Genomic DNA, 20,003 nt, shown 5'->3' with positions numbered 1-20,003 from the left:
ACTAAGTTTAGAACACACACAGGAGTTGTGTTCTCTTGGTGGGTTATCTTTGCACACACGTATTCGATTTTTTGTTTCTCGTTCTGCGTTTTAAATGTTCCGATTTTCCCTCGGAATTTGGCAAGGGAGTGCTACCCCTCTAAGTGCAAACCGATGTCACCTGCCTGCCAATGGATTTTTAAGATGTTTTGTACTGTTATGTGATTGTTTTTTATTTTATTTTACCCGTAGTACAATTCATTACAGTCTTCCATTTTCAAAAATCATCATTTCATCATTTCAAATGTGATCGCTTATAGATAAATTTTGTATTGACCTCCCATTATTCATTCGTTTATTATCCAATTAATTTATTACCCATGTCTAACACATATGTCTGTGACATAAATAACAAATACATTATATCAATGATAACAAACAGAAGATACGTTTTATTTTTAATCCTAATGATTTCAATACAATAGAATGTCGTATACACAACTAGATGTTCAATACATATAATGTATTGTTATTATCGACCACAAGTTAAGAAAGAAAGCATTGAACTAAATCAAGACTTCTATCCTCTTAGCTTCTTCCAGTATTTCCTTGGCCATTCGCTCGGCGGACAGTCAGCAAGACAAATAATGTCACAACATTGGCATGGCCCCTTGCATATGTAGGCCCTCTTTGGCATGTTGTTTTGAAAAGCTGCCCCTTTCGTTCCGGTAAGCATATATTTGGCTTCCGTTGCCTTGTCATAACACTGGTTTAGACATCTCTCAGTGCAGCATCCGCATGGTTGGTTGCACATTCTGTCATCGTCAATGGATACCTTCTCCCAGTTGACGATAGAAGCATCATTCTGTAAATCTTCTTCTTTCGACCAAGATCCTACTGCGTCGTCACTTCCGTGAACACATACCAAGTGCAAAGCCACAGAGAGATAACACACAGATATGTAGAAGAGCGCCCCCATTTTGACCTGAAACATATGATACGATTAAAATTTATGTAAAATAAAAGAATAGAATACAATTATATGGGAACACCGTTACAAGTGTTTATATTTCAAGCTTATTTACATTGACAATAACAAAATAATTCGAGACCATTTCACAGCACGTGTTTATAATGCTTAACTGGAAAAGTGTCACATTGGTTACAGCAACTGTGACGTGACATAACGTGACGTGATGTGGTGTGACGTGACGAGATGTGATATGACGTGACATGACGTGACGTGAGTGATGTGACGTGACATGACATGACGTGGCGTGAGTGATGTGACGTGACATGACGTGACGTGACATGACATGACGTGACGTGGTGTGATGTGACGTGACGTGACGTGAGTGATGTGATGAATATAAAGACAATTCAAATGCCATACAATATCTTCAATCTTGTTGTCATTTAATAATTGTATATTTTATCAGTAAACAGTTCACAATCCCAGGGCATTTTGTGCACGTGTATGAAAAGCCTGAAGCATACGAGAAGTCGTCTTCAATTATGCAGTTGATTCCTAGTGCTATAACATGCGTACATATTCCAATGCTGTGGAGGGCTGTTGTAAAATTAGAGACCAATTTGAGCTTCCAGTATCACGTGATATTTAGCTATTTAGGAACGCAATAGATTCCAGGCCCGCCTCTTTTTAAATAGTGGGGTCGAAAACAACAATAATATATTTGATGTGAAACGTGCTTTTTTTAATTTTTAAAAAGAAACAGAGCGAATCCTTTGGTATCTTAGGGCTCTATTACAGACATTTTTATATCCTGGGTTTTAAATTCAACTGGCTACTTTGTGTTACGTTGTTAAGTTATTCACATATCCTAACATCTTGTGCCTATCTTAGCATTATTGTTTAAGCATTTAAATTCAAAGGTAGAATGCTCTTCGCTGATGTTAGCGTACATAGCAGTGACACAATTTCGTGACTGTCAGTATTATTTGCATAATTGCATAGTGGTATTGACAAAAGATCTGTGCTTAGAGGAAATATAAAAAAAAGTGAATTTCATTTTCTACCAATCTAAATTCAAACGTATTACTGCAAAAACTACAATTTTTTTTCTAGCGGTATTTTTGTGTGTCTGCCTCAATATTAAGTTTATATCCTAAACAGCGAAAACTTGCCAGTATATATTTTATATTTATCTTCAGGTTCTAATACTTCTTTAATTTCCAAGTACATAGTCTGTGGAATTGTGGCATGCCATTCTTGCTGACAACAATATTATTTCTTTGAGTAAATACCTCTAAGAAATTTGCAGTATCCCCAACTTGTTGTTTAAACCAGACAATGTGAAAACCATATTTAAGCAGGAAATTTATTTCACGTGGGTTTCCCAAGTAAGTCTGCCGATCTCGTCTACTCGTTTAAGCATCATATAACATGTGTTCTGGTACCAGCTAGTTTTTTAGTAATTTCAACCAATACGAGATACTACGCTTGAAATAAACACAGCCTTCCACATCCATCCAACATCGCTACATTGTTTGTATAACTATTAACACCAAGTAGATATCCGCACAATGTTGTCTTTACCCTCTCGATGATCTCCGAATATTCGTACCCCCATATCTTGCTACCATAATAGCACAATGATTGCATCAAACAACATAAATGCACTATCCAATGGAATACCACCAAGTTTTCTTACAGTATGTAAATGCTTTGGTTCCGACTGTAAATCTGTTTGTTAGGGGGGGGGGGTAAAATAATATGCATTCAATTTTGTTTTAGCAGTGGTCTCCATAGACAACAATGACTACATTTCTTTTTTAAGAACCCACTAAAAATATTGTCAATTTTCCAAGACATCAAAAAAGAAACGTGCCAGGCACTATATACATATATATCTTTTTCACCATATGTTACCGAGAAAAATTGTGAGATAATGTCATATATGCTTCCTATAAAAACAATAATAATATGACAAAACATTTAGCTTCATTGTATTCTTTTGATCGAGTATGGTGATGCCAACCCCTTTAGCCCCACATGTATATTCATTTTTCTCAATGTGGAGACACTGAGCTAACACATACAGCTTGTCATTGGAATGGTCGCAGTTTTTTAGTAAAACAAATGTGTTTGAAAAGTATGATTCATTGCATACTTTCAATGCTAAAGCAACACACCGGAAAACAAATGTTGACTGCAAGAGGCTCTTCGACCTATACAACTAGTGATCGAACAATTTTGCTTCGGCATTTTTCTCAATAATCTTTTTAACTCGTAGCTGAACACTATTGTCCAATAACACAGGCTACAATAAGTTGATTACATTTGGCTGATTTATAACAGATTGCCTATTTATAACAACTTTTTTGGATTGGCTGCTTTTTAGCAACTCAACACATGTAACATTTAAAGCTCGTTGCCACCAAAATGCTCATTACTATGCAATTTCGTCAGTTACCACACTGAGTCAAGTGATTTAAACGATGATAATTATTTTAATTATTACTGTTTGTTTTAATATGTACTAATCTACTATCATAATTATATTCACTTCCGAAAATTTAGGGGGTTCGAATAAACCCTTGACCCCCCCCCCCCAAAAAAAAAAACAAAAAAAAAACTACGGGCCTGGATTCAGTATTTTTAGGTCATCTCGTTCGAAGCTAGTTCTGTAACTTTAATCATCAAATATGTGCAACAAAGTGGAAATAACCCACCCAACCGTAAATCTTATTACTGACAAAGCAACCCGCAAAAACAACTGGTAAATACACAATACTTTACAGAAAAGAATATAGATATATGGATTGCATGGTATACATGAAGTGATGTCACCCCCTGCCATATATTATTCTGGACGATAATCACGTGGATTCAGAGGCGGTGGCACGAAATTTTGCATGAGGGGTGGGATCGGAAATATATACCCTCGAAACACTAATTTCTGCATTTTGAGGGGCAAATCTTCCTGACACAAAGGGTTTCAGCTTGATTTTGTCGGGTGGGCTACCGCCCCCTCTGCCCCTTCGTGCCGCCACCACTGGGTTTCTTTATGAACCTGCAATCTGAAATCATTCTTGAAACATTGTTACTGTCTTCAACCACAAGCTAACTAACAAGCTAACATAGGGTTGGGCATATCAATCGACGACCCTCTAAATCATCTAATCTACTACAATGATCTAAAGTAAAAACGAACCTATATTTATATGACGTTATCTAACGTACAGTATAAACATAAACATAATGTATTCAGTTATAAAGTTATGTTTAATTACACTTTAATATCCAGATTGCTAGGTTGAATAAATATTATAGCGTGTTAATTTCCCATATTATAGGTGAAGTCTTATACTGATGAAGTGTAAATTTTCTCGGGTTGGTTCAAGACAAATCTTTGTGGATAAATTTAATTCCTATATTTGAGTACTCGTATGACTGTGGTACATAGGCGGCGTTCCCATTGGAAGCTATTGTATGTCACAAGTGACCTGACGATCGAAATAGCTCGGCTATTTCAGAAAAACAGTCTAACAATAATAAGTGCATGCATATAATTACATCGACATCATAGTAGGGAGGAATAAAAACCTTTTGTTTACATGATGTGTGATGATATCACTGATAAAACATAAGTACGGGTTATGCGTGAATTGGTAGATAGAGGTCTACCTAATGTACACGTATATACCAAGTATCCTTTCAAGTAAACTAACAGTCATCACGAAGAGGTAAAAAATAACAATATTTGCTACAATTAGAGAAATCAAAGTATCTTCCCTAAATGTTCAAATCGAATAGAATTCAACCCAGGATGTAGCAAGTATCAAACCAATTAGAGTTGAAGTTTTCAAGTCAAAAATAACATTTTTGAAACAATATATATATATATAACTATTTGCCTAAGGTACAAGCACATCAAGTATCACAACAATTAACCTGGTAGTAGTTATCAAAAATAAAAAAAATATTCGCTAAAAGTATAGAATTACTACACAAACAGGCCTGCTCTGTCATATACAATGACAGCGGGGTTAATAAAACGAATATATCACGATATAGCGATTCTACAAATTAGTGATTAATGTGGCGGTAAAAGTGCACTACACCACTTGGTGTTTTTTACTGTTCTATATGCAATGTGTAAATATACATGGGTTCGCAAGTGGTTTGCTAATTCACAATAGACACTGCCTTAAGTGTTTGGTGTGGAGTTAAGTAATAGTGACTGATATAAACATGGAAGACTGTGATTATGACACGGCTAACTGTGATAGAATAAACGGATTTGACAACTTACACGGAAAGAAATATTATGTCCCGCTGACACGCGCAAAGTATGTAAAGGTTGAAAATACTCTCAGAGTTGTCATTGTGAAGTTTTTCGTCATCTATTTCATCATTCACGGGTCACGAAGGATCGTGAAGGATCATGAAATCTACCTTGTTTAATCTGGCATGTTATCAGTATTATAACTTCAAGGATTATGCTATAGTATGTGATTTACGATTAGCTGAAATGAAACGGAAAGAAACGGCGGAGGTTTATTTTCTATTTATTCGGTTGTTTCAAATCCGAAACTCCGCAACTCTATAAATATACTCTCCGAGACGAGTTTTTATCTGAATGTAATATGTCACATATCATGTTTATCCAGCAGTAATATTCACACCACATGTTAGCTTTTAATCTAAGTACTGTTTTTGGACCTCGTGTTTTTGAGGATACGCACAGCGATATTGCAAATCTGGAGATAACGTATTTTTTCTAAAACCTTGACTGTTGCTATGTAGCATGTATAACATGTGATCATTATCGATATCGACAAAGAAAATAATTTCGCCGAAAAACTGGAAGTGAAGCGAATGAAATGGTCATTCCATTTCTTATTGGTCGATGAATACCGCACACATGTTATCAGAAGATAACTGGGTTTAATGATTACGATCAGTGCGTTTGACGCAATTATGTCCAATGTTCCCTAAATATTTGTAAGGATTGTTTAAATTTGTTAGATGGCATAACTATATGTCTCAATTGAGAAAAATCCCACATCAAACAACAGTGTTTCAGTTTCTAGAAATATTAAATACAAAATAACTGTATTCATTCGTACCTAAATCGTCACGGTATTTTTAATATGACGACACATTGTCTGCAATATGTGATATTGTTGTATTTCCACAAAATGCTCTACAAATGACATACGCGCATTGTGTGATGCATACTCTACTATCACGTGTTCGTACGTGTGATGCATACTCTACTATCACGTGTTCGTACGCAACCCATGATTCCGTATATTTGTGGTGCTAAATACTAATTATTATAATAAATAATTAACATATTATAGTGGAATCATAATAATAGCAATTTTTCATGTGTAATATCACTTCTCCTTCCTTGCACTTTGCATCTTTAGTTGAAACTACAAGTTTTAAAATAGTTACCATATATGGTATTAATGACGAAACAACATCCCAAGTTCGCAATCGATTTGCCTTAATAGCAATGCAAACATCGTTATCGTTCACCCATTAAAGTGGATATCAAAATAAGACGGAGTAATATTAGAGTTAAAGTCGACGAGCAACCACATGACTCGAAAATCTAAATGCCATTAAACGTCAAAGATCAATTAACTATTGAACATTTCAGATATTACTATATTAAATTGTACAAATAGACTATTGATTCCCGTGAAACGAAAAACCATAGGCATTATACTAAAACACACAATTACGCCACTTCATGCAAATATTCGAATAAAATCTCCAGTAAACTAAGTTTTATTTCTGAATGCCTTAATTTTTAGAATACGCGGGGCATATTAGTCCTATATTATTATTTTGATTTTCGTAGCGATTTGACATCGGCAATCTTTAATCTTTAATGATATGTTCAAATTAGTTATGAAACGATAACACTATCAAATATCGGAATTATACTACTAGTCTTAATTTACGACCCTCCATACATAGTGTACTGATTCAGTTCATCCATCTTCTCATTTACTATCCTCCATACATGGTGTACTGATTCAGTACATCCATCTCCTCATTTACTATCCTCCATACATGGTGTACTGATTCAGTACATCCATCTCCTCATTTACTATCCTCCATACATAGTGTACTGATTCAGTTCATCCATCTTCTCATTTACTATCCTCCATACATGGTGTACTGATTCAGTACATCCATCTCCTCATTTACTATCCTCCATACATGGTGTACTGATTCAGTTCATCCATCTCCTCATTTACCATCCTCCATACATGGTGTACTGATTCAGTACATCCATCTCCTCATTTACTATCCTCCATACATGGTGTACTGATTCAGTTCATCCATCTCCTCATTTACTATCCTCCATACATGGTGTACTGATTCAGTTCATCCATCTCCTCATTTACCATCCTCCATACATGGTGTACTGATTCAGTTCATCCATCTCCTCATTTACTATCCTCCATACATGGTGTACTGATTCAGTTCATCCATCTCCTCATTTACCATCCTCCATACATGGTGTACTGATTCAGTACATCCATCTCCTCATTTACTATCCTCCATACATGGTGTACTGATTCAGTTCATCCATCTCCTCATTTACTATCCTCCATACATAGTGTACTGATTCAGTTCATCCATCTCCTCATTTACCATCCTCCATACATAGTGTACTGATTCAGTTCATCCATCTCCTCATTTACCATCCTCCATACATAGTGTACTGATTCAGTTCATCCATCTCCTCATTTACCATCCTCCATACATAGTGTACTGATTCAGTTCATCCATCTCCTCATTTACTATCCTCTATACATGGTGTACTGATTCAGTACATCCATCTCCTCATTTACTATCCTCCATACATGGTGTACTGATTCAGTTCATCCATCTCCTCATTTACTATCCTCCATACATGGTGTACTGATTCAGTTCATCCATCTCCTCATTTACCATCCTCCATACATGGTGTACTGATTCAGTACATCCATCTCCTCATTTACTATCCTCCATACATGGTGTACTGATTCAGTTCATCCATCTCCTCATTTACTATCCTCCATACATAGTGTACTGATTCAGTTCATCCATCTCCTCATTTACTATCCTCCATACATAGTGTACTGATTCAGTACATCCATCTCCTCATTTACTATCCTCCATACATGGTGTACTGATTCAGTTCATCCATCTCCTCATTTACTATCCTCCATACATGATGTACTGATTCAGTACATCCATCTCCTCATTTACTATCCTCCATACATGGTGTACTGATTCAGTTCATCCATCTCCTCATTTACTATCCTCCATACATAGTGTACTGATTCAGTTCATCCATCTCCTCATTTACTATCCTCCATACATAGTGTACTGATTCAGTACATCCATCTCCTCATTTACTATCCTCCATACATGGTGTACTGATTCAGTTCATCCATCTCCTCATTTACTATCCTCCATACATAGTGTACTGATTCAGTACATCCATCTCCTCATTTACTATCCTCCATACATAGTGTACTGATTCAGTACATCCATCTCCTCATTTACTATCCTCCATACATGGTGTACTGATTCAGTTCATCCATCTCCTCATTTACTATCCTCCATACATAGTGTACTGATTCAGTACATCCATCTCCTCATTTACTATCCTCCATACATAGTGTACTGATTCAGTACATCCATCTCCTCATTTACCATCCTCCATACATGGTGTACTGATTCAGTACATCCATCTCCTCATTTACTATCCTCCATACATGGTGTACTGATTCAGTTCATCCATCTCCTCATTTACTATCCTCCATACATGGTGTACTGATTCAGTTCATCCATCTCCTCATTTACTATCCTCCATACATAGTGTACTGATTCAGTACATCCATCTCCTCATTTACCATCCTCCATACATGGTGTACTGATTCAGTACATCCATCTCCTCATTTACCATCCTCCATACATGGTGTACTGATTCAGTACATCCATCTCCTCATTTACTATCCTCCATACATGGTGTACTGATTCAGTTCATCCATCTCCTCATTTACTATCCTCCATACATAGTGTACTGATTCAGTACATCCATCTCCTCATTTACCATCCTCCATACATGGTGTACTGATTCAGTACATCCATCTCCTCATTTACCATCCTCCATACATGGTGTACTGATTCAGTACATCCATCTCCTCATTTACTATCCTCCATACATGGTGTACTGATTCAGTTCATCCATCTCCTCATTTACTATCCTCCATACATGGTGTACTGATTCAGTTCATCCATCTCCTCATTTACTATCCTCCATACATGATGTACTGATTCAGTTCATCCATCTCCTCATTTACTATCCTCCATACATAGTGTACTGATTCAGTACATCCATCTCCTCATTTACTATCCTCCATACATGGTGTACTGATTCAGTTCATCCATCTCCTCATTTACTATCCTCCATACATAGTGTACTGATTCAGTACATCCATCTCCTCATTTACTATCCTCCATACATGGTGTACTGATTCAGTTCATCCATCTCCTCATTTACTATCCTCCATACATGATGTACTGATTCAGTTCATCCATCTCCTCATTTACTATCCTCCATACATAGTGTACTGATTCAGTACATCCATCTCCTCATTTACTATCCTCCATACATGGTGTACTGATTCAGTACATCCATCTCCTCATTTACTATCCTCTATACATGGTGTACTGATTCAGTACATCCATCTCCTCATTTACCATCCTCCATACATGGTGTACTGATTCAGTACATCCATCTCCTCATTTACTATCCTCCATACATAGTGTACTGATTCAGTACATCCATCTCCTCATTTACCATCCTCCATACATAGTGTACTGATTCAGTACATCCATCTCCTCATTTACTATCCTCCATACATGGTGTACTGATTCAGTACATCCATCTCCTCATTTACTATCCTCTATACATGGTGTACTGATTCAGTACATCCATCTCCTCATTTACCATCCTCCATACATGGTGTACTGATTCAGTACATCCATCTCCTCATTTACCATCCTCCATACATGGTGTACTGATTCAGTACATCCATCTCCTCATTTACTATCCTCCATACATAGTGTACTGATTCAGTACATCCATCTCCTCATTTACTATCCTCCATACATAGTGTACTGATTCAGTTCATCCATCTCCTCATTTACTATCCTCCATACATGGTGTACTGATTCAGTACATCCATCTCCTCATTTACTATCCTCCATACATGGTGTACTGATTCAGTACATCCATCTCCTCATTTACTATCCTCCATACATAGTGTACTGATTCAGTTCATCCATCTCCTCATTTACTATCCTCCATACATAGTGTACTGATTCAGTTCATCCATCTCCTCATTTACTATCCTCTATACATGGTGTACTGATTCAGTTCATCCATCTCCTCATTTACTATCCTCCATACATAGTGTACTGATTCAGTACATCCATCTCCTCATTTACCATCCTCCATACATGGTGTACTGATTCAGTACATCCATCTCCTCATTTACCATCCTCCATACATGGTGTACTGATTCAGTACATCCATCTCCTCATTTACTATCCTCCATACATGGTGTACTGATTCAGTTCATCCATCTCCTCATTTACTATCCTCCATACATGGTGTACTGATTCAGTTCATCCATCTCCTCATTTACTATCCTCCATACATGATGTACTGATTCAGTTCATCCATCTCCTCATTTACTATCCTCCATACATAGTGTACAGATTCAGTACATACATCTCCTCATTTACTATCCTCCATACATGGTGTACTGATTCAGTACATCCATCTCCTCATTTACTATCCTCTATACATGGTGTACTGATTCAGTTCATCCATCTCCTCATTTACTATCCTCCATACCTAGTGTACTGATTCAGTTCATCCATCTCCTCATTTACTATCCTCCATACATAGTGTACTGATTCAGTTCATCCATCTCCTCATTTACCATCCTCCATACATGGTGTACTGATTCAGTACATCCATCTCCTCATTTACTATCCTCCATACATGGTGTACTGATTCAGTACATCCATCTCCTCATTTACTATCCTCTATACATGGTGTACTGATTCAGTTCATCCATCTCCTCATTTACTATCCTCCATACCTAGTGTACTGATTCAGTTCATCCATCTCCTCATTTACTATCCTCCATACCTAGTGTACTGATTCAGTTCATCCATCTCCTCATTTACTATCCTCCATACATGGTGTACTGATTCAGTTCATCCATCTCCTCATTTACTATCCTCCATACATAGTGTACTGATTCAGTTCATCCATCTCATCATTTACCATCCTCTATACATGGTGTACTGATTCAGTACATCCATCTCCTCATTTACCATCCTCTATACATGGTGTACTGATTCAGTTCATCCATCTCCTCATTTACTATCCTCCATATATAGTGTACTGATTCAGTACTTCCATCTCCTCATTTACCATCCTCCATACATGGTGTACTGATTCAGTACATCCATCTCCTCATTTACTATCCTCCATACATAGTGTACTGATTCAGTTCATCCATCTCCTCATTTACCATCCTCCATATATAGTGTACTGATTCAGTACATCCATCTCCTCATTTACTATCCTCCATACATGGTGTACTGATTCAGTACATCCATCTCCTCATTTACTATCCTCCATACATGGTGTACTGATTCAGTACATCCATCTCCTCATTTACTATCCTCCATACATGGTGTACTGATTCAGTTCATCCATCTTCTCATTTACTATCCTCCATATATGGTGTACTGATTCAGTACATCCATCTCCTCATTTACTATCCTCCATACATAGTGTACTGATTCAGTACATCCATCTCTTCATTTACTATCCTCTATACATAGTGTACTGATTCAGTTCATCCATCTCCTCATTTACCATCCTCCATACATGGTGTACTGATTCAGTACATCCATCTCCTCATTTACTATCCTCTATACATAGTGTACTGATTCAGTTCATCCATCTCCTCATTTACTATCCTCCATACATGGTGTACTGATTCAGTACATCCATCTCCTCATTTACTATCCCCTATACATAGTGTACTGATTCAGTTCATCCATCTCCTCATTTACTATCCTCCATACATGGTGTACTGATTCAGTTCATCCATCTCCTCATTTACCATCCTCCATACATTGTGTACTGATTCAGTTCATCCATCTCCTCATTTACTATCCTCTATACATGGTGTACTGATTCAGTACATCCATCTCCTCATTTACTATCCTCCATACATAGTGTACTGATTCAGTTCATCCATCTCCTCATTTACTATCCTCCATACATAGTGTACTGATTCAGTTCATCCATCTCCTCATTTACTATCCTCTATACATGGTGTACTGATTCAGTTCATCCATCTCCTCATTTACTATCCTCCATACATGGTGTACTGATTCAGTTCATCCATCTCCTCATTTACTATCCTCCATACATAGTGTACTGATTCAGTACATCCATCTCCTCATTTACCATCCTCCATACATAGTGTACTGATTCAGTACATCCATCTCCTCATTTACTATCCTCCATACATAGTGTACTGATTCAGTTCATCCATCTCCTCATTTACCATCCTCCATACATGGTGTACTGATTCAGTACATCCATCTCCTCATTTACTATCCTCTATACATGGTGTACTGATTCAGTACATCCATCTCCTCATTTACCATCCTCCATACATAGTGTACTGATTCAGTACATCCATCTCCTCATTTACTATCCTCTATACATGGTGTACTGATTCAGTTCATCCATCTCCTCATTTACTATCCTCCATACATAGTGTACTGATTCAGTTCATCCATCTCCTCATTTACTATCCTCTATACATGGTGTACTGATTCAGTACATCCATCTCCTCATTTACCATCCTCCATACATAGTGTACTGATTCAGTACATCCATCTCCTCATTTACTATCCTCTATACATGGTGTACTGATTCAGTTCATCCATCTCCTCATTTACTATCCTCCATACATGGTGTACTGATTCAGTTCATCCATCTCCTCATTTACTATCCTCTATACATGGTGTACTGATTCAGTTCATCCATCTCCTCATTTACTATCCTCCATACATGGTGTACTGATTCAGTTCATCCATCTCCTCATTTACTATCCTCCATACATGGTGTACTGATTCAGTACATCCATCTCCTCAGTTACTATCCTCCATACATGGTGTACTGATTCAGTTCATCCATCTCCTCATTTACCATCCTCCATACATGGTGTACTGATTCAGTTCATCCATCTGCTCATTTACTATCCTCCATACATGGTGTACTGATTCAGTACATCCATCTCCTCAGTTACTATCCTCCATACATGGTGTACTGATTCAGTTCATCCATCTCCTCATTTACTATCCTCCATACATAGTGTACTGATTCAGTACATCCATCTCCTCATTTACTATCCTCTATACATGGTGTACTGATTCAGTTCATCCATCTCCTCATTTACTATCCTCCATACATAGTGTACTGATTCAGTTCATCCATCTCCTCATTTACCATCCTCCATACATAGTGTACTGATTCAGTACATCCATCTCCTCATTTACTATCCTCTATACATGGTGTACTGATTCAGTTCATCCATCTCCTCATTTACTATCCTCCATACATGGTGTACTGATTCAGTTCATCCATCTCCTCATTTACTATCCTCTATACATGGTGTACTGATTCAGTTCATCCATCTCCTCATTTACTATCCTCCATACATAGTGTACTGATTCAGTTCATCCATCTCCTCATTTACCATCCTCCATACATAGTGTACTGATTCAGTACATCCATCTCCTCATTTACTATCCTCTATACATGGTGTACTGATTCAGTTCATCCATCTCCTCATTTACTATCCTCTATACATGGTGTACTGATTCAGTTCATCCATCTCCTCATTTACTATCCTCCATACATGGTGTACTGATTCAGTTCATCCATCTCCTCATTTACTATCCTCTATACATGGTGTACTGATTCAGTACATCCATCTCCTCATTTACTATCTTCTATACATGGTGTACTGATTCAGTACATCCATCTCCTCAGTTACTATCCTCCATACATGGTGTACTGATTCAGTTCATCCATCTCCTCATTTACTATCCTCCATACATGATGTACTGATTCAGTTCATCCATCTCCTCATTTACTATCCTCCATACATAGTGTACTGATTCAGTACATCCATCTCCTCATTTACTATCCTCCATACATGGTGTACTGATTCAGTTCATCCATCTCCTCATTTACTATCCTCCATACATAGTGTACTGATTCAGTACTTCCATCTCCTCATTTACTATCCTCCATACATAGTGTACTGATTCAGTTCATCCATCTTCTCATTTACTATCCTCCATACATGATGTACTGATTCAGTACATCCAACTCCTCATTTACTATCCTCCATACATAGTGTACTGATTCAGTTCATCCATCTCCTCATTTACTATCCTCCATACATGGTGTACTGATTCAGTTCATCCATCTCCTCATTTACTATCCTCCATACATAGTGTACTGATTCAGTACATCCATCTCCTCATTTACTATCCTCCATACATGGTGTACTGATTCAGTTCATCCATCTCCTCATTTACTATCCTCTATACATAGTGTACTGATTCAGTTCATCCATCTCCTCATTTACCATCCTCCATACATGGTGTACTGATTCAGTTCATCCATCTCCTCATTTACTATCCTCCATACATGGTGTACTGATTCAGTTCATCCATCTTCTCATTTACTATCCTCCATACATGGTGTACTGATTCAGTTCATCCATCTCCTCATTTACTATCCTCCATACATAGTGTACTGATTCAGTTCATCCATCTCCTCATTTACTATCCTCTATACATAGTGTACTGATTCAGTTCATCCATCTCCTCATTTACCATCCTCCATACATAGTGTACTGATTCAGTACATCCATCTCCTCATTTACTATCCTCTATACATAGTGTACTGATTCAGTTCATCCATCTCCTCATTTACTATCCTCCATACATGGTGTACTGATTCAGTACATCCATCTCCTCATTTACTATCCTCCATACATGGTGTACTGATTCAGTTCATCCATCTCCTCATTTACTATCCTCCATACATGGTGTACTGATTCAGTTCATCCATCTCCTCATTTACCATCCTCCATACATAGTGTACTGATTCAGTTCATCCATCTCCTCATTTACTATCCTCCATACATGGTGTACTGATTCAGTTCATCCATCTTCTCATTTACTATCCTCCATACATGGTGTACTGATTCAGTTCATCCATCTCCTCATTTACTATCCTCCATACATAGTGTACTGATTCAGTTCATCCATCTTCTCATTTACTATCCTCCATACATAGTGTACTGATTCAGTACATCCATCTCCTCATTTACCATCCTCCATACATTGTGTACTGATTCAGTTCATCCATCTCCTCATTTACTATCCTCCATACATGGTGTACTGATTCAGTTCATCCATCTTCTCATTTACTATCCTCCATACATGGTGTACTGATTCAGTTCATCCATCTCCTCATTTACTATCCTCCATACATAGTGTACTGATTCAGTACATCCATCTCCTCATTTACTATCCTCCATACATAGTGTACTGATTCAGTTCATCCATCTCCTCATTTACTATCCTCCATACATGGTGTACTGATTCAGTTCATCCATCTCCTCATTTACTATCCTCTATACATAGTGTACTGATTCAGTTCATCCATCTCCTCATTTACCATCCTCCATACATGGTGTACTGATTCAGTACATCCATCTCCTCATTTACCATCCTCCATACATAGTGTACTGATTCAGTACATCCATCTCCTCATTTACTATCCTCCATACATAGTGTACTGATTCAGTACATCCATCTCCTCATTTACTATCCTCCATACATAGTGTACTGATTCAGTACATCCATCTCCTCATTTACTATCCTCCATACATAGTGTACTGATTCAGTTCATCCATCTCCTCATTTACTATCCTCTATACATAGTGTACTGATTCAGTTCATCCATCTCCTCATTTACCATGCTCCATACATAGTGTACTGATTCAGTTCATCCATCTTCTCATTTACTATCCTCCATACATGGTGTACTGATTCAGTTCATCCATCTCCTCATTTACTATCCTCCATACATAGTGTACTGATTCAGTTCATCCATCTCCTCATTTACTATCCTCTATACATAGTGTACTGATTCAGTTCATCCATCTCCTCATTTACCATCCTCCATACATAGTGTACTGATTCAGTACATCCATCTCCTCATTTACTATCCTCTATACATAGTGTACTGATTCAGTTCATCCATCTCCTCATTTACTATCCTCCATACATGGTGTACTGATTCAGTACATCCATCTCCTCATTTACTATCCTCCATACATGGTGTACTGATTCAGTTCATCCATCTCCTCATTTACTATCCTCCATACATGGTGTACTGATTCAGTTCATCCATCTCCTCATTTACCATCCTCCATACATAGTGTACTGATTCAGTTCATCCATCTCCTCATTTACTATCCTCCATACATGGTGTACTGATTCAGTTCATCCATCTTCTCATTTACTATCCTCCATACATGGTGTACTGATTCAGTTCATCCATCTCCTCATTTACTATCCTCCATACATAGTGTACTGATTCAGTACATCCATCTCCTCATTTACTATCCTCCATACATGGTGTACTGATTCAGTACATCCATCTCCTCATTTACTATCCTCTATACATGGTGTACTGATTCAGTACATCCATCTCCTCATTTACTATCCTCTATACATAGTGTACTGATTCAGTTCATCCATCTTCTCATTTACTATCCTCCATACATAGTGTACTGATTCAGTACATCCATCTCCTCATTTACCATCCTCCATACATTGTGTACTGATTCAGTTCATCCATCTCCTCATTTACTATCCTCCATACATGGTGTACTGATTCAGTTCATCCATCTTCTCATTTACTATCCTCCATACATGGTGTACTGATTCAGTTCATCCATCTCCTCATTTACTATCCTCCATACATAGTGTACTGATTCAGTACATCCATCTCCTCATTTACTATCCTCCATACATAGTGTACTGATTCAGTTCATCCATCTCCTCATTTACTATCCTCCATACATGGTGTACTGATTCAGTTCATCCATCTCCTCATTTACTATCCTCTATACATAGTGTACTGATTCAGTTCATCCATCTCCTCATTTACCATCCTCCATACATGGTGTACTGATTCAGTACATCCATCTCCTCATTTACCATCCTCCATACATAGTGTACTGATTCAGTACATCCATCTCCTCATTTACTATCCTCCATACATAGTGTACTGATTCAGTACATCCATCTCCTCATTTACTATCCTCCATACATAGTGTACTGATTCAGTACATCCATCTCCTCATTTACTATCCTCTATACATAGTGTACTGATTCAGTTCATCCATCTCCTCATTTACCATCCTCCATACATGGTGTACTGATTCAGTACATCCATCTCCTCATTAACCATCCTCCATACATAGTGTACTGATTCAGTACATCCATCTCCTCATTTACTATCCTCCATACATAGTGTACTGATTCAGTACATCCATCTCCTCATTTACTATCCTCCATACATAGTGTACTGATTCAGTTCATCCATCTCCTCATTTACTATCCTCCATACATGGTGTACTGATTCAGTTCATCCATCTCCTCATTTACTATCCTCTATACATAGTGTACTGATTCAGTTCATCCATCTCCTCATTTACCATCCTCCATACATGGTGTACTGATTCAGTTCATCCATCTCCTCATTTACCATCCTCCATACATAGTGTACTGATTCAGTACATCCATCTCCTCATTTACTATCCTCCATACATAGTGTACTGATTCAGTACATCCATCTCCTCATTTACCATCCTCCATACATTGTGTACTGATTCAGTTCATCCATCTCCTCATTTACTATCCTCCATACATGGTGTACTGATTCAGTTCATCCATCTTCTCATTTACTATCCTCCATACATGGTGTACTGATTCAGTTCATCCATCTCCTCATTTACTATCCTCCATACATAGTGTACTGATTCAGTACATCCATCTCCTCATTTACTATCCTCCATACATAGTGTACTGATTCAGTTCATCCATCTCCTCATTTACTATCCTCCATACATGGTGTACTGATTCAATTCATCCATCTCCTCATTTACCATCCTCTATACATAGTGTACTGATTCAGTACATCCATCTCCTCATTTACCATCCTCTATACATAGTGTACTGATTCAGTACATCCATCTCCTCATTTACCATCCTCTATACATGGTGTACTGATTCAGTACATCCATCTCCTCATTTACCATCCTCCATACATAGTGTACTGATTCAGTACATCCATCTCCTCATTTACCATCCTCCATACATGATGTACTGATTCAGTACATCCATCTCCTCATTTACTATCCTCTATACATGGTGTACTGATTCAGTTCATCCATCTCCTCATTTACTATCCTCCATACATGGTGTACTGATTCAGTTCATCCATCTCCTCATTTACTATCCTCCATACATAGTGTACTGATTCAGTACATCCATCTCCTCATTTACCATCCTCCATACATGATGTACTGATTCAGTACATCCATCTCCTCATTTACTATCCTCTATACATGGTGTACTGATTCAGTACATCCATCTCCTCATTTACTATCCTCCATACATGGTGTACTGATTCAGTTCATCCATCTCCTCATTTACCATCCTCCATACATGGTGTACTGATTCAGTACATCCATCTCCTCATTTACTATCCTCCATACATGGTGTACTGATTCAGTACATCCATCTCCTCATTTACTATCCTCTATACATGGTGTACTGATTCAGTTCATCCATCTCCTCATTTACTATCCTCCATACCTAGTGTACTGATTCAGTTCATCCATCTCCTCATTTACTATCCTCCATACCTAGTGTACTGATTCAGTTCATCCATCTCCTCATTTACTATCCTCCATACATGGTGTACTGATTCAGTTCATCCATCTCCTCATTTACTATCCTCCATACATAGTGTACTGATTCAGTTCATCCATCTCCTCCTTTACTATCCTCTATACATGGTGTACTGATTCAGTACATCCATCTCCTCATTTACCATCCTCCATACATAGTGTACTGATTCAGTTCATCCATCTCATCATTTACCATCCTCTATACATGGTGTACTGATTCAGTACATCCATCTCCTCATTTACCATCCTCCATACATAGTGTACTGATTCAGTTCATCCATCTCCTCATTTACCATCCTCCATACATAGTGTACTGATTCAATTCATCCATCTCCTCATTTACTATCCTCCATACATGGTGTACTGATTCAGTTCATCCATCTTCTCATTTACTATCCTCCATACATGGTGTACTGATTCAGTTCATCCATCTTCTCATTTACTATCCTCCATATATGGTGTACTGATTCAGTACATCCATCTCCTCATTTACCATCCTCCATACATAGTGTACTGATTCAGTTCATCCATCTCCTCATTTACCATCCTCCATACATGGTGTACTGATTCAGTACATCCATCTCCTCATTTACTATCCTCCATACATAGTGTACTGATTCAGTACATCCATCTCTTCATTTACTATCCTCTATACATAGTGTACTGATTCAGTTCATCCATCTCCTCATTTACCATCCTCCATACATGGTGTACTGATTCAGTACATCCATCTCCTCATTTACTATCCTCTATACATAGTGTACTGATTCAGTTCATCCATCTCCTCATTTACTATCCTCCATACATGGTGTACTGATTCAGTACATCCATCTTCTCATTTACCATCCTCCATACATAGTGTACTGATTCAGTTC

At 37.7% G+C, this 20,003-nt stretch overlaps 1 protein-coding gene across 2 annotated transcripts in view; it reads right to left on the bottom strand.

Moving 5' to 3' along the window:
- Positions 1-399: 399 nt before the first annotated feature.
- Positions 400-20,003, bottom strand: part of LOC146733843 (uncharacterized) — an 82,474-nt gene continuing 62,870 nt past the window's right edge. For both annotated transcript variants that reach the window (XM_085491690.1, XM_085491689.1), the window contains exon 2: positions 400-964. In XM_085491690.1, coding sequence (XP_085347816.1) covers positions 560-958 — 399 coding nt within the window. In that variant the 5' untranslated portion in view covers positions 959-964 and the 3' untranslated portion in view covers positions 400-559. The remainder of the gene's footprint in view (positions 965-20,003) is intronic.

The sequence above is a fragment of the Saccoglossus kowalevskii genome, chromosome 16, assembly GCF_978046115.1.
Source record: "Saccoglossus kowalevskii chromosome 16, keSacKowa6.1, whole genome shotgun sequence".
NCBI lineage: Eukaryota > Metazoa > Hemichordata > Enteropneusta > Harrimaniidae > Saccoglossus > Saccoglossus kowalevskii.
This window is presented reverse-complemented; position numbering and strand designations above follow the sequence as displayed.